At 53.5% G+C, this 16,784-nt stretch overlaps 1 protein-coding gene across 1 annotated transcript in view; it reads right to left on the bottom strand.

The window, feature by feature from the left end:
- C9H6orf132 (chromosome 9 C6orf132 homolog) overlaps positions 1 to 16,784 on the bottom strand; it is a 33,168-nt gene that overhangs the window by 14,763 nt on the left and 1,621 nt on the right. Inside the window, exon 2 of the mRNA XM_036101783.2 lies at positions 6,931 to 7,037. Within this exon, the coding sequence (XP_035957676.1) occupies positions 6,931 to 7,037 (107 nt within the window). The remainder of the gene's footprint in view (positions 1 to 6,930; positions 7,038 to 16,784) is intronic.

The raw sequence follows: 16,784 nt of genomic DNA, 5'->3' as shown, positions 1-16,784 counted from the left end.
AAGGGGCTCTGACTGCCGCAGTCAGTCCAGGAGCTGGACCCTCGTCGCGCTGAGAAAATGACAGAGCCCCGTGCCCCAGTGTGCTGCCCATAGGGGCTGGCATGAGCCTCAAACAGACTCAGGGGAGAGGGGTGTGTGGCCCTTCGAGGATGGCAGCCCACGTCCACAGAGGGCCACACCGCCCCGTGCGCGGAGAAACCAACCGAGAACAGGCAAACGAACCTCTGAGCACCGCCCCCACCCCGCCCGCGGGCGGCCACCACCACGCCCCTCCCTGCTCCGCATGGACGCCTGGGGCAGAGTCCAGCCCTGGCCCTGCCGGGTGGGGCCCTCCACCTGAAACTGGGCCTCAGCCCCTCCCTGTCCCCAAACCGGGACAACGCCTAGAAGCCTAAGATCATTGATCCCACCTCACTCCCAGCTCACTGGCTCAGTCTAAGCAGCTTTTTACAAACCATCACAGCCTGGTATATTGGAAAGTTATCCAGCAATGATTAGTTGCTGGGGAGGATGGGGGTGGAAGCAATTCCAAGACTATTCATATTTATTTTCTTCCTTATACGTGTCTCTAGTTCTCAGTTCTTAACAACAAACGTCTGTGTCTTTCATAATTGAAAAAAAAAAACCAATACAATAGATATTTTTTAAAAAAATGAACTTGGGGCACTTGGCTGGCTCAGTTGGTAGAGCGTGCGACTCTTGATCTCAGGGTCATGAGTTGAAGCCCCACGTTGGGCCTACTTAACAAAACAAAACAAACAATATAACGTGAACTTTGGAGTCAGACAAACCAGACTGGTGGTCTTTATTTAACTCCATTGTCTCAAAGGAATCAAAGACCGTATCTGACACATGGTCAGTGCTCAAGAAGTGTGCCCTTGTCTTGTCTTCTGAGGCTCAGTTTTCTCATTTGTAAAATGGGGATGATCTCACTTCCCTTAGGTTTGTTAGGACGCCGGAGGCCACCACATACCTAAAGAGATCCTGCAGAGTTAGCACTCCAGAAACGTCACCTTCCCCCGGGCTTTCCTTCCTCAGGCCCTAACACAGCGCACTGGTCAGCAGTGTCTCCAAGTCTCCAAGACCTGCTCCACGTACAGCCTCTAGCTTGTTGCCTCTGGTTGAAGCTGAAGAGACAGATGCTTCCCTATGGTCATAGTTAGGTCACCGGAAATCCCTGCCCTTTGACTACAAACATTTCAGAGTTGAGGAGGAGGAAAGGTGGAAAACACTCACTATTTGAGGGTAGGTTATCTTCCCTTTAAAGTTTTAGAGGGTCAGAGTCCCACCAAGCGCTCAGGGGGACAGGACTCACTCCACGGATGGCTCCAGCCCTACCCTCTTGGCCTCCTCTTGCCTTCGACACACACATCCTCATGCCTGGGATTCCTCAAAGTCCAGCCAAACCCCAAGGCTGGGTCACCAGGGGCTGGGCCAACGGGCAACACATGGTTGACCTTGGGCATGTGCCAACTCTGAGTCTTAGCCCTACATTGTGGAATGCAAGCCTCCTCACCAGATTGCTCCTGGGGCACCGCAGGATGGGCATGGAGCTGCATGGGGTAAAGGAAATGACCCTGAGTCAGATTTAGAGTTGGCCGTGATTGGGGGAAACCACTGTAGGCTGGGGGAGCAGAGGGATGGAACCCCAGAGTGAGAGCCACAAGGAAACCCTTCCAAAGTCCCAAGCTGGGTGACGCCCAGCTAGGTGTTGCTTGGCTTTGAAGAGCAGGGTGAGGTAGGGGGTGCTGTCCAGGGGCAGGAGGTACAGGGTCCAGAAAACCAACTGTGTGTTCTCCACAGAGCAGCTTCTCTGAAGTGGAGAGTCAGTGAGCATTTTATAAAAGACCTTGATTTCTTTCTCCACCCTGGCCTCTACCCTTTGTCACAGCTCTAACTCCCTCCTGGGGGTCAGAGAAGAATCTCCACTAATGAGGCCATCTTCCTCTGAACCTACCTGCTATCCCAAACCGCTCTTGAACGCAGGGCCCTGCCCCTGGCTCTGTGCCATGAGGGCCTCGCTCCGGTTCCCTACGGGGTGAAGAGTCTATGGGATCAAGGGGACACGCCCTTAGAGCCCATACCACCCCCTTCTTGACCTTGCTCCAGGCACCAAGCTCCCTAGAATCCCCTTCTTCAATGGCCCTGAGTCCACTTCTAGAGCTTCTTCCCCAGTGAGTCCTCCTGAGTGCAGCCCAAGCTGGGGGTATGCATATCTCTGAGCCCATAGCGTGGCCGAGGGGATGCTGTTTGTGGATGGCATGAGGGTGTAGACGTTCAGGGTGAGGCCCTCACTGTGAGGGAAGGAGCCAGGTGGCTAGAGGAGGCAGTGGGCTACCACGGGGACTGGAGGCTCCACGTGTATGCCATCCTGTTCCAGGCCCCTGCCACCCCCCTCCCCACACAAACACACAGTGCTCCCTCACCCCGCAACCCTTCCAGCTAATGTCAGCCACACGAATCAGTCAAGAACCAACAACGATTGCCCTGCTTGGTTCATCCTAAGGAGCTCAAACCCCAACCCCAAAGGGAGCGTGGACCTTGAGTTCAGAGATGAGCTGAAAGGGGGTTGAGTGGAAAGCAGAAATTCAGCTGACTTCGAGCTTCCAGGTGCAGAGGAATAGGGGGAGGGATCCAGAGCTGATGGAGCTTCCTGCCCCCGGCCCAGCCCGACACCTCCCCAGGCACAGCCAGGCCTGCCTGACTCATAGGGTGGGGTGACCCAGGGAGCTCTCACCGCTTGGGGCACCGCTAGGGACCTGTCCAGCCAGTTTCCCTGTATTTGCCACATTGGCATTTAATTGTTAATTCCTCACATGCGTCACCCTGGATGTGGTTTGATTCAGACCAGAGGAGGGCAAGAGGGAGCCCCAGAGAGAAGTACAAGCTTCCCACTACTAGCTGTTCGATCAGCTCAGCTCTGGAAAGCTTGGGCAAGCTCTGGCTTGAGCCCTGGGCCCGGCCTCCCCTCAGGGGTAGCAGTAAGTGGAGAGAAAGGATCATTCCTCCGCTCAGCCCAGGCCCCCAGTGGTGTGGACTGGACTGGATTGGGAGGAAACCCGGGCTCTGGTCCCATCTCTGCCTCTACTGAGCAGGGTAACCTGGACCCGACCCTCCCCAGGCCTGGGTTTTCTCATCCTAATGAGCGCCAGGGTCCTCCCCAGTTCTGCAGTACGGTGATTCTGATCCAGTTCTTCTGAGCTCTCGGAGCAGGAAGGAGGGTGGCTGGACCGCTGCCCTTTGTCTCAGCAGGAAACAGAGCTCAAGCAGTGATCCGGGTGTTGTGAGGGGCTTGGCTTCTTGTGGGGGCCTCCTGCCTCTCCATTAGGAGTTACTTAACATAGAAAGTCACAGCTGGGGAGACCCTGAAGGACCATCTGGTGTAACCCCCATGGATGGGTGAGGAGCCAGGGGCCCAGGGAGAGGAAGGGCTTGGCCCTCAGCCACCCACAGCGCCCAGACTGGTTCCAGCTCCTTGAGGATCACTTGGGTCCCATCCCAGTCACGGAGGGATCCGGAGGTACTTTTCATTCCTGGCCCCGGCTGCCTGAGAAAGTATTTCTTAGTTTTCTGCCCTTCTACGTCAAACCAAGTGAGGAGGCTCCAGGAAGCAGTCAGAAGCATTTGCCCTTGCCTTGCCCTCCTCCTCTCGCCCTCCTCTCCTGTACCCATCCCTTTGCAGGCCCGTGTGAAGGGCTGAGGGTGCGTTCAGAAGGTGGCTCAGGTGCATGCAAAGCTCGAGGAAGAGCGGGCCTGTCACCTGGTTTCTTGGGCACTGCTGCCTTGCGCCTCCCCTGCCCCGGGGAAGCCTGGCCTGGGAGATGCACTCTGAGTATGGGAAGGGAGGACAGGGAGGGGCGAGGCCGGCCCGGCCAGGACAATGTCAGGCAGGGCTTGGGCGTTGGCCCAGCTTCCCACCCACCTTAACTTGGTGGGGCTGTGGGGGCGGGCTGTGCACGAGTGTGTATCTATGTGTGAACCCACACCCACACGGAGCTTCTGTCCTCCTGCTTATTCTCCCAGCCTCCTGCCCCAGCTGGAAGAAAGCAAAAGACCTGGCCCAGAGCCTAGAGAGGAGTTGGATTCCCCTCAACCCAGGAGCAGGTGATGAAGGATATTGGGGCTGCTGTGTATCTTGTGACCTGAATCGGGAGCCCAGGGATGTCCCCAGGATACGAGCCATCAGGCCAAGGGTTCCTGATCTAGAGGTGCATCACAGGTGGGCTTCTGGGGGTGTAAGAGGGGCCTCCACTGAAATTGTAAGCAAAATTGCATAGATGTGGCCCATAGCCTCATCATGATCTCAAAGGGGTCTATGACCCCAAAGAGGCAAGAGACCCTGGTGTCCAGCAGGCCTCAGCTATTGGACAGGGGTTCATAGAGGCAGACAAGAGAGATGCAGGTGGTTCTGCAAACTGGTGCTGGAAGAGAAAAAAAACTTCTAGATTGTGGGTGGAAGGGAGCATAGGATGATCTGAATAGGACTTGGACCCTGGAGCCTGGCTGTGGGGCTCCAAGTCCCAGCTCTGCCACTTAGGAGCTGTGTGACCTTAAGCAAGTTATTTTCCCATTTTGTGCTCCAATTTCTCCATCTGCAAAATGGGAATTAATAACAGCACCTTCCTGATACGGTGTCTCTGTTGACTCTGTTAACACATTGGAGGCACTTGGAAGGGTGCCCGACACACAATAAGGGCTCTGTATGTGTAAGCCACGATCCCAAGGCCAGGCCACCTTATGGGACCTTGCAAGCTGCAAGGTGGATTTGTTGGGGCGAAGCCCCCATCTCCTGACTGGCTCAGAGGCTTGCCTAGAGGACTGGCCCCCCAGAAGGCAGTCTTGGATCTCCAGGCCGGATCAGCCAGCCAAGCCCACTCCACTATCTTCCCCCGACCCTCCGGCGACCCCCACCCCCACCCCCACCCCACAGCCTTCTGCCTTGCCTGCCTGTGCTCTGCCCAAACCAGAAGGGATAGGGCAGAAAGGCTGGGACAGGCCCTAATTACTGCAGGGCCCCAAGTGGGGGGGTTGGGTAGAGGATTTCGGCCAATCAGAACAAACTCAGCCGCACCGCCATTAACTACCCCTTTAGGGGCTGGAGCCACTCCAGGGGCAACATCCCTTTATTTCAATATTTTAGCAACCAGAACAGGTATGGGTGGGTCAGCCCTGGGTCCAGGTGAGGGGAGAGAATCTAATTCACCTTCAGCAATAGAAAAATCTCAGAATTATTTCACCTACATTTATGGGGGCAATGACCCCTGTAACACTTTTATGCATCTCTGGAAAGAAAGTCAGGGGCTGACTCTTGCTTTATACCTTTTTGTTGGTGGTGTTGTACTTTCTATATTTGCCTATAATTTCCACAAGTTGCTTTTATTTATTTATTCTTATTTGTTTTTGAGAGAGAGTGTGTGTGTAAAGGGGGAGGGGAGGGGCAGAGGGAAAGAGAGACTCTTAAGCAGGCTTCACGCCCAGCACGGAGCCTGACGTGGGGCTTGATCCCATGACCCTGAGATCATGACCTGAGCCAAAATCAAGAGTCGGACGCTTAACTGACTGAGCCACCACAAGTTGCTTTTATAAGCAGAAAACAAGTTAAAGTTGCATTCCCAGAGGTCTGTGTGCTCAGCCCTCCACCTACGGGCCTTGGGGATGCAGCCAGGAGAATATAAGACTCAGTGTCTCCCATCTAGAATCTCAGGGTCTGGTTGGTGAGGCTGGATAAACCACAAAAACTCAGGTGACGGGGACGGAGGTGGTTGTGCCAGACAGCGCTAGAGACCAGATCCCTCCTCAGTCTGGGTGGCACAAATCCTCATGGACACTGGTCATAATATTGTTCCAACCAGGAGCCAGGCCTGACAGGCAGGACTGAACCTAGAATTTAGGCTCTAGACTCGGGCTGTGCAGTCCAGTAGCCACTGGCCACGGTGAAGTGTCACTCGTCAGGGATGTATGTGTAAGTACAGTCCATCAGATTTCAAAGACTTAGCATGAAAAATTCCATTTCCGGAATTTCTAATCTGAATGTAAAACATCTCAGTAGTATTTTTTAACATCGATTTAATGTTGAAATGATAATCTTTCGAATATATTGAATTAAGTAACATATATTATTAAAATTAATCCTGCCTATTTCTATTTACTTTCAGTGTAGCTACTAGAAAATTTAAAATGACATACGAGGCTTGCATTGTATTTCTATTGGACAGCCCTAGTCTACACTGTCCCAGGAAACCCAGGAACTCGTCTCAGTCAATAGAACCTGTCAGAGAGCACGTATTTTGAGTCTTTCTCCCTCCCCAAAAAACAAAAGCCCAACCACAGCTCCAGAAGGGAGTTTTTGGTTTCCTGCAGCTTCAGACCCATGAACAGTGCTGTCCCAAATGCCCTTCTCCCAGGGGTCACTGTTATTTGTCCTTTCAGACAGCTCAGGTGTTCCTCTTCCAGGAAGCCCTCCTGGCCACCCTGGATTGGCTGCCGGTGCTCTGAGCTATGTTCCAACAGTCTGTTTACTCACTCCTGTCCTTGAGAGCAGCAATGCTGGCTCAGTCATCTCTGCGTGCCCGCATCCAACGCAAGGCCTGGCACAGAGCAGGCTGTGGTCCATGCTTGCGGAACGTGGACGTGAATCCTGCTTAGCTAGAGGTACCCATCGCTGTGCTGACACTGCACACAAGTTCCCCATAACCTCTCCTCGGGTTTCAACGCGGAGGAGCTGACACCCCTAATCTCAGCCTTCCTGCCATGAGTCTCAGCCACGTCTCCTCCCAGGAGCCACCCTGGGTTGGCATCAGGAAGGAAGGGAATGAACAGGGGGTGAGGCTGATGTCCACTCGGGCTAGGGCAGGAGGGGCTGCCTCCTCTGGCAGCCGAGGTGGCCCATCCAGAGCAGACCCTCAGACCCCAGCCCAGAACCATACTCACCAGCGGAAGGAAGGTCAGTAGGGGCCGGACTCTTGGCCGAGCTTTCAGCGTGGCTGTTCCTGACTCACTCACAGAGTCAAACCGACTGTCTCCATAATAGATGCCACCTGGAGGAGACAAGTGCAGGAGACCATGAGCTGGAGATCAAAGGCATGTGGGACGACTGAGTTAATCTGCCCTGCAGTTCCGAGGGAGGAGAGCCAGGCCCTGTGGTTGGCCCATCTGACTCAGCTCAGCGCCTCTTACACAAGATCCTGTCAATGGCGTGGGTGCTCACAGGGCCCACTGCAGTGGGGTTGGGAGGGACTCCAGGGGGCTGTTTCTTGGGGCCTCAGCTTGCCCCAGAAGCATGTTCCTCCTGACCCCCTGTACAGCTCCTGAGTCTACACTTCGACAAGTCGTCCCTCCTTTAGGGGCCCTGAGAGTGTGGCCAATGCCCCAACTAAAGCTTATCTCTGAGCGAGGGAGGAACGCAAGGTGGCTTTTTTTCTCAAGTGTTTGAATTTCTAATCTGGAACAAGCAGAGCAGATGAGGTCACCTGCTGCTCCCAGTGGCCCAGCACCCACCTTCTGGACTCTTCTAACTCAAGACTTCCTTAATCCTCCAAACCATCAATGGTTACGAGCATGGCTCCATGCATTTCACACTTGGGGGCAGAGCAGAAGGAGTGGGACAGTAGGGTCCCTGTACCTAGTACAAATCCCAGCTCAGCTACTTACTGGCAGTGTTGTGTAACTTCTCTGGGCCCCAGTTTTCCTATCTGTACAATGGGAGTGATGTTAGTGCTGACCTTATAGGACTGTTATGAGGAGTTAGTGTGGCCTACACTTAGTAAGTGCTCAACAAATGTGGTCCCTTCCCCTGTAGGAAGATGATACAAAGACCTTTCTCTTCCTCTAGTTACTGGGTCTGTGTTCTAGGCTGTTTCTACAGTAGTGGGGAGGGTGTGAGAAGCCATTCACACTTCCTCAACCAATCTTCCTCATGACCCTTAATGCTCATTGATAGGGTTTCATAGTCTGTCCCAGGTTCATACTGTCACCTCCTAGAAGCAAGGGTCACTGTGGACCTCCTATGTTGGTCATGAGCAAGGGCTTTCACCCATTTAACAGGGCATGAGGGACTTTTTGTTCCTCTATAGCCGAAGGGGAAAGAGAAGAAAGGTCAAAATCCCAATGAACCAGAATCCTGTAACTGGAACACTGAACAAATCATGATTACTTTTCCCTTTGCACCTGACTCCAGGAGCAAATTGCAAGAAAGCCAAAAGATTTATTCAAGAGAGACTGGGCTTGTCAGGGAAGTCCTGAGATCAGAATACATTCACCCCAAATTCCCACACCTACAACCACAGCCCCCTCTCTGTGTGAGAATCTGGGTTTTGAATGTGCCACAAAGGCTCTTGAGAACAACAGAGCAAATGGATGCAGAGCCCCTTGTGTGCTGCCCCACCAGGCAGAGAGCAGCTGGAACATTCCCGATTCTCCACCTCTGAAAAGGGGCCAAAATGACAAGTTTTCTGTGTGCGCCACAGTCTCCCGTAAGTCCAGTTCCCAGCAGTGGCCTGCCCAGTGCCCTCCAGGAAGACATGGTTGCCCAGTCCCTACCAGGCTCCACACCTGAGCCTGGAGATCAAGATGCCAGGGGGCAGGTGGGGGAGGAGAGGGGAAACATAAGAGTGCAGATCTGGCCCAATCAGAAACCACTAAAGTAGAGATAACGGAAAACCCGACGACGGCTACCCCTAAGGCCCACCTGATTCTCTCTGGCTTCTAAGAGTTTGCCTGTTGACACCAGGATCCCCCGGGACATTCCCTAGATAGTGCTGTGTGGACACCAAAGGTCTAAATCCCACGTGCGTGATATGGCTGCTGGGCCCTTCCTAGGACTGGGGGTGGGGTGGGATTAACACAGAGATAGCAAGAAAGGCAGGCTCCCAGAGAAAGGCTGACCTTTTCTCTAATCATCTCATCTTTGCACTAGTGTTGGGGTCTATGAAGACTCCTTTCTACAGCTGAATTGTCATGACATTGATGTGTGCCTAGAAGCTCTGGAAGGGAGCACCCTGGCAAGGAGATCACTGTAATAGTAGTAATAATATAATAATAGGTAAAACTTATTGAGCAATTTTAATGGACCAGGCACTGTTCTAGGCATCTTGCACATTATTCATTCACTTAATTTTTAAAACAGTTCCATGCAATTGGGACAGTCCTTATCCCCATTTTACAGATGAGGAAATCGGGGCACAGAGAGGTCTAAGAACTTGCCCAAAGCCTCAGAGTAAGTGGGGAAGCTGGGGTTTCTGCTGCAGGGTTGATCTCTGAACCATTACCTGCCCTGCTTCCAGAGTAGGGAATTCTAATCCTGCCACATACATGGTGTGGATGGGAGGACGGGGTGTGAGGGGTGGGGGGGAGCTATTTGGGGGTAAGAGAGTCTTGGCTGTGGCCCTGGAGCAGCTCTGGGGAGGGGCGGGAGGTGAAGCTTGCCCGGGGGCACGCTCAGGCTGGGGCCGAGCCGAATCTGACCCCCACGCAGGTGTAAGGGTTCTAACCACCTCACAGATTCCATGACTCAGCCCTGACTGGGAGGCACTGTTGTCTTAGTTTGTGGTTGTTTTCAGCAGGGGAACCCCCCCTTTTTTTAAAAAAAGATTTTATTTATTTATTTGACAGAGAGAGTTAGCGAGAGCAGGAACACAAGCAGGGGGAGTGGGAGAGGGAGAAGCAAGCCTCCTGCTGAGCAGGGAGCCTGATGCGGGGCTCGATCCCAGGACCCTGGGATCATGACCCGAGCCGAAGGCAGATGCTTAACGACTGAGCCACCCAGGTGCCCCAGCAGGGGAACCCTTTCTAAAAATACAGTCAATCTCTGGGAAACCCATCGGAGGCGAGAGGCTGTGCCTGAGGCAGGGGTGGAAGGCCCCAGTGGTTCCTCCCCACTAGGGCGCTTCTTGGAAATCCAGTTTGGTTCCCCAGTTCTAAGAGGTGTGCCTGGGGGTCAGGGCAGGAAGTGTGGTGACAGAGTTGGAGTGTGATGTAAGAAAGGCTCCACTGGCCACTGCTGGCCCTGAAGATGGCAGGGGCCACGAGCCAAGGAAAGTAGGTGGCCTCTAGAAGCTGGAGAAGCTGAGAAAACAGACTCTCTACAACCTCCAGGAGGGAACAGAGTCTTACAGACGCGTTGTTAGCCCTGTAAGACGGGTGTCAGACTCCTGACCGACAGAACTTCCGATAATAAATGTATGTTGCTTTAAGAAAAAACCAAAACAGGGGCGCCGGGGTCGCTTAGTCGTTAAGCATCTGCCTTCGGCTCAGGTCATGATCCCCGGGTCCTGGGATAGAGTCCCGTGTGGGGCTCCCTGCTCGGCGGGAAGCCTGCTTCTCCCTCTCCCACTCCTCCTGCCTGTGTTTCCTCTCTCGCTGTGTCTCTCTCTATCAAATAAATAAATAAAATCTTTAAAAAAAAGGAAAGAAAAAAAAGGAAAAACCCAAACACAAAAGACGTGTGGCTAGAACCTGCCAGACTTTCCCTGGGCCCCTCATGCCTGGGCTCAGTTCCTTTTTTTTTTTAAATATTTTATTTATTTGACAGAGAGAGCACGAGCAGGGGGAATGGTAGAAGGAGAGGGAGAAGCAGGCTCCCCGCTGAGTAAGGAGCCTGATGCGGGGCTCGATCCCAGGACCCTGGGATCATGACCTGAGCTGAAGGCAGACGCTTAACCAACTGAGCCACCCAGCCGTCCCTGGGCTCAGTTCCTGACTGGTAAAGGCACACCAGCAGGCGACGCAAGAGCGGCGACCACCATGAGCTGGGTCCTCCACAGGTTCAAGGTCAGGGCTGGGGCTTTCTAAGCCTCAAGATCAAGGTCCAAACTAAACAGAAAGACAATAGAGTCCAACTTGGGGATTTTCCCATGGAAGTAAATGAACTCGGCTCCGATCACAGTCTCAGGGATGCTAGAATGGGCCTTCCTGAGAAGCAGCCCCCTCCTCAAATTGATGAGGTAAAGGAGGGCCAGGCTACCTCTTGAGGATGGAAGGGGAAGTGAGGAGGTGGAGGGAGTGACAAAGAGGAGCCTGGACAGTTTGCCCTCTGAGGATACGATGAGAATGCTCAGTAAGAAAAGATGCTGTCCTAGTGTCTTATCCACCCTGAAACCTAGAAACTCCCTCTGTGTCTGTCTTTTTACTCGGCCCCATGCCCACCGGAAGAGCCCTTGGGGATCTCGGAGGTCTTGAGCTTGCCACACGGCCCAGAGGGACACCTGAGGAACATCCCAGCGGGATTCAGAAGGCAGGGAAGTGGAGAGAGCCATCATGGACCCAGAAGCTTCCAGAGAAAGGGGGTGTCTTCGGGGGGCAATTCCAGCAGCCAGGAAGCCTTGGGAGGCCCTGGGAGCGGGGTCTGAGCACAGCCCCAGCCCCAGGTGGGCCACAGCCCTGTCAAGATACAAACAAGCCTCTCTGCCTGGCAAACTCATCTCAAACAAGCGCAGTGATAATGGAGGAGGAAATTCGGATCTGCCTCCACGTACCCAAACCTGATCATTAAAACAATCCCAGCTTCCCCCCAGATGAAATCCTCTTTCTGACAGGATTCTGTGCAGGATCCCTTTGCGTTTGGTTACGTTTGTCTCTCATAGATTGACAGGAAACAAAGGCAGCTTCTCATTCACGCTTCCTCAAGGATCTGAGCTCACATAAATGCCATCTAATATCCAGAAACCTGGTTCAAAAATAACTCTTGGTGGCCACATGTGTTTCAGCAGGAAGGCATCCCCTCAGACCTCAACCTGGGGATGGCAGCTCCCTCCTCCACGGCCTCCTTTCGGGGGAGAACCCCACCCTGCCGTTGGCTTGAGGGGTATTTACGTTGAGGCTGAGGCTGTGTGGGCTCTGAGGAGGCCAAAGCAAGGCCAGGAGACACCCAGGCAGGCCACAGCTCCCCAGCCGGGAGGGGAGGCAGGATGGTGCGGGGGCCAGGCTGCAGGTTCAGCGCCCCCCTGAGCCTGGTTCCAGTCCTGGCTCCATCACTTATTCACTGTGGGGCCTTGGGCATGTTTCTAGGTCTCTCAGAGGCTGTTCCTCATCTTTGTAACTGTGGGCGGTGATCCTGACGGGGGGTGCTGGGTGAGGCTGAGTGAGAGACACAGTGTATAAGAGGTGAGCACAGCGCCCAGCAGTTAAGTTCTGCTCAGTAATTGGGAGGGCTGCTTATCATCATCATCACCGTTCTCGTCATTGCGTTCCCTCTGCCCCACCTTAGCTTGCTCCAGCAAGGGTTTGGCTGTGAGCTTGAGTCACAGCAAATTAAGGGTAAATAGCTGTACCCCTGGGTGTGAGCCACGGGGGGGCGAGTGGCCCTTTGCTCTCTTGTCAGGGAGAACTCTGAATGCGGACATTTGGGGCTGCTCTTGGCAGATGGGAAGACAGAAGCACAGTGTGGGCGGGGCTGGTTCAAGGTCACAGAGCAGCCGCGTGCTGGGACCCAAACAGGGTGCCTGATTTGTAGTGCTGGGCTGCGGGCACAAATGACGCAGTGCCTTACCTACGGCACATGGCCCGCTGCCTCTCCCCCTACTCGCTCTCGTGTGTGTGTGTGTGTGTGTGTGTGTGTGTGTGTGTGTGTGTGTGTGTGAGTGCAGTGGGGTGGGTGCGGCGGCCTGCTTTGGGGAGGCTGAAGCCTGGACACAGTTGCTGCCTCCCTCCCAGCCCTCCCTTTCTCCCCTTCTTGCCAAAAGGAACAGCGTCTCACTTGGTCTTTGGCATTTCTTTTCTCCCAAAGTTCAGGGTCGAAAGCCTGGTAAAATGCTCTTCCTTGCCCAGCCCCAAAGCGGCCACAGATCTCCATGGAGGCTGAGGCTTGGGACCGTCCTTTAGCTCTTTCCCCAAATCCTAGACAGGTCTGAGCTAGAGAGAAAATTCATAATAAAAATGCAAACGTCTAACATCGATTAAAAGCATGTATTATGAGCTTGGCGCGATTCGAAGTGCTCTGTATATTCCCATTCACAAACCTTGGGGGAGGCACTCTTATTATCCCCATTTTGCAGATGAAGAAACTGAGGTTCAGAGAGGTTAGGTCCCCTGCCCGAGGTCCCACAGCTGGTGAAGGAAAGGGGCCAGGATTCAAGCCCAGGCAACCTGACTCTAGAACCCTCGGGCCACAGCCAGCACAGCAGGAGAATAATGCAGGGGTCTGGCATCTAGACCCGCCGTCTCCTGTTTTTCCAGAAACTCAAAACGGGATGCTGCCTAGAGGAAACAAATGGACCTAGGAATCAGCTCTGGGGGTCACACGGTGGCTCTTCAATGTGTTGCCTGAGGATTTCTGAGCACTTTCTCAGGCTTTGTTTCTCCACCTGTCCAATGGGGATCATTACTCCTATGTTGCAGGAAGCCTCCCAAAATCAGAGGAAGGAGAGCAGCTGGCAGGGACAAGAGGAGGGCTGGGGTGATGGTGTGGAGCCCCAAATTTCCAGAAGCCCCCAAATGGCCCCAAGAGCACTGGCCCCAGGGTCTAATCCCAGGGGCTTAGAAGGGGTGGGGCTGTAGCTGAGGGAGTTTGTTGCCTTACACAGAATAACCCAGAACCCCCAAATTGACCCCCCACCTCCACCCCATGGAGATGAAACATCCAATCCTTGGTCACTAAGGAGCCCCAGCCTTTCAGGGAAGCAGCAGGTGGGCCCCACAAATGTAACCCACAAATGACGTTAATGAGGCCCTTCCTTGCTAATTAACAGGTCCACATGACAGGAACCTGAAAAGGCCAGTCTGTCCCAGCAAGCCCCAGCAGGCCTGACCCAGGTACCAGAGAGAGGCCTTTGTCCAAGGGCAGAGGGGACGCTGAAGGTTGGGCTGGGCCTGAGCAGGAAACCACAGGTAGAGGAGTGGGGAGGGATGGAGGGGCGGGGCCTTGGGGGCGGGGCCTGGAGGAGGCTGCTCCTCAGACCGGCCCTCAGCTTCCTAGTTACGGTGCGCTGCTCAGGGTTTGGTCTGCAGACCCGCCCAAGGACTTCGCCTGGGGACTCTCAGGTCCCCCTGTCCAAAACCTGCCGCGTCAGAATCTGATCTTAACAAGGCCCCAGGCGACTGGATGCCCGTCAACATTTGAGCTGCCCTGAGTCTTTTCACCTACCTGAGCCTTTTGACTCTGTTAACGTATGTAGTTTTTAGCATGGTGCCTGGGTCAGTAAATAACTGATAATAATAATGATAATATTATTGTTACTGTTTCTAATGTATTGGCTGGGAGAGAAGGGGCACCCCGGAGCTGGTCTGCTGTGGTCAAGGAAGAGCCTGGCCCTCTGGAGTTGAACCACAGGGACGAGAGGAGCTTGGATAATGGGCGTGTATGTGTGCACTGACCTGCTGGCAAACTGCAGGGCACCTCCAGGGGACAGGAGTAAACAACAGTCTCCTTCACACCCCTGCAAGGCCCAGGTCAGCTTTCGGGAGGCTGGTGCCAGCCTGCCCCAGGCAGGAAATGTACGCTCAGCTCCAGGGGTTCACGGCTTCCTACCTTTCAGTCTGGCCTGAAACACAAGGTCAGGGGCCCCCGGGAGCGGGGAGGCCAGAACCAACAGCCAACCCTAGGGAGCATGGGGGTTCCCTGGCCAGGAGCTGGCTACAGTTCCTGCACATTTATATAGACCTGCAGGAAGTCCTAGCCCAGTGATTCTGAGTGGGACCCCAGGAATCTGTGTTTGTAATAAATGTCCTATGTGGTTGTGACAAAAGCAATTTACATTTGGAGGAACAAGGCAAGAAATAGAGGACGACCCATTGCTAGGGTGGGGTGGGGTGGCGCGGGGGATAAAGAAGGTGGGCTGATTCATCCAAGAAGTACGGGAGGAGTCCAGAAGGACAGACAGCCTTGTTTCTGGCTGCAGCAGCCTGTCCCTGATCAAGGAATTTGCGAAGATCCACATCTCTGCTTTCTCAAGCATTTCGAAAACAATCGCCTTTTAAGACCCCTCCGTGGGCTGGTGTGGGGAGGCACGAGGCTTCGTTAGGATTGCATTTGCATTAAGTGAAGCTCTCCTAATAGTCATTAGAATATATGTCAAGGAACTTGTTTAAAGGAAAACATAGCCGTCACCACCTTCACATGACTGTTTGCATTTTACCCACTGCACCCAGCCTAGCCTTATGCAAACAGATTTTTACATGGCTGTAGCACAGAGCCACCAGTTACCCCTTAATTCCCGTACACACCTCCGCATTGATTTTCCCCGCTCCGTTCCTCTGCCTGTTCTCTAGGGCCTAATACCACCAGCATCTCAGAGAAGGTTACGGACTCAGGGACCCTATGGAATACTAATCTCAACCCTTTTGAGACCTTAAGAAGGCCTCAGCTTCCTCTGGTCTACAGAAGGGTTAGGAAGAGATGCTGAAGCAGGCAAGGGCAGGAAGTGCTCAGAGTCGGAATGACCTGAACATAATAAATCATAGTCATCCTTTTTTTTTCTGTAAAGGCCCAGCTAGTAAATATTTTGGGCTTTGTGAACCATACAGTCTCTGTCGCGGCTTGCAACAATGCCACTGTAGCGTGCAGGCAGCCACAGACAGTATGTAAATGATGGGCATGACTGGCTGTTTTAATAAAACTTTATTTGTGAAAACAGGCCAGGGGCCAGATTTGAGCCAGGGCCATAATTTGCCAATTCTTGCTTTTAGGGCTTTTCTTTTTAAGAGTCTTCAAACCACTGCCATGTACAAACCTCAAGCAGCCATTCTGTAGACCATCTAGACACCATCCCCATTTCACAGAAGGAAAAAACAAGGCCCAGGGAGTGGCTAGCCTTCACTTTATAGACAGAGGCAGGTCTGGTATCTCCATCCCATCACAGAATCTCCAACTCTGGTCTCTCCTGTCCCAACTCCAAGCACATGTCCTGTTCAGCAGGGAAGAGGCCCTGGGTCACACCCACTGGCACCCTGGGGAATACCCCGGAAATACTGGGAGCCATCCTGCTGGGTGCATGTTGTTTTCCACTCCTCCATGTGCAGGGTGCAACCAGGCTGAGTCATCTGGAGGCCCAGCCCTGCCCTGGGAATGGGAGGAACTGCCCCCTGGGCTTCAGCCCTGCCCAGGCTGGTGAAGGCTGCCGCTGGCCGGAGGTGACAGGGCATGATGCCTCCACTTCCCTCACCAGAGGGACCGATTAGTGCAGGCAAAAATACAGAGAAGGGTCTAAGGCATTTCTGAGGTCTCCCCTTAGGAAAGGAGTGTGTGCGTGTGTGTGTGTTGGGGGAGGGGTGGCAGGAAACGTGTCCTCCAGCAGGTGCCCCTCAAGTCATATTCACCCTTGAATCACCTCCCACTAAGTTAATTCAGCAAGCTGGCTAAGAGTGTGGTCTCTGGAGCCCGGCTTCGGGGTTCAAATATCGGCTCTGCCTCATGAGGGAAGTTTTGGGGTAACGGAAGGGTTCTCAAACCAAATTGTGGTGATGGTTGCACAACTCAGTAAGTCTCCTAATAATCATTGAATCGTATACTTAAGAAAACCCTGGTGCGGCCACGTAAAGCTGTGTGATCTTGGGCGTGTTACTTAACCTCCTTGTGCCTCAGTCTCCCCAACTGACAAACAGGAATTATAGTACCTGCATCACTGACTACATGGGAATTGCTAGATGAGGGTCCAATGAGTCAACAACATATGGACTTTAGAATGGTACCTTGCACCTGACAAGGGGTCAGTAAGTGTTTGCTACACAGGCGAGGAAAGGTGTTCGGGTCTCACAGAGTTGTTATACTTGGCAGAACACAGGTATTAGTAAGTTCCTAAACTGTGCCTCCAAACTGTTCTGCCCCTCCTAGGCTTTGCTCCTGCTGTTTGCTC

The sequence above is a fragment of the Halichoerus grypus genome, chromosome 9, assembly GCF_964656455.1.
Source record: "Halichoerus grypus chromosome 9, mHalGry1.hap1.1, whole genome shotgun sequence".
In the NCBI taxonomy this organism is placed as follows: Eukaryota; Metazoa; Chordata; class Mammalia; order Carnivora; family Phocidae; genus Halichoerus; species Halichoerus grypus.
The sequence above is the reverse complement of the archived record's forward strand: the minus strand, read 5'-3'. Positions and strand labels throughout refer to the sequence as shown.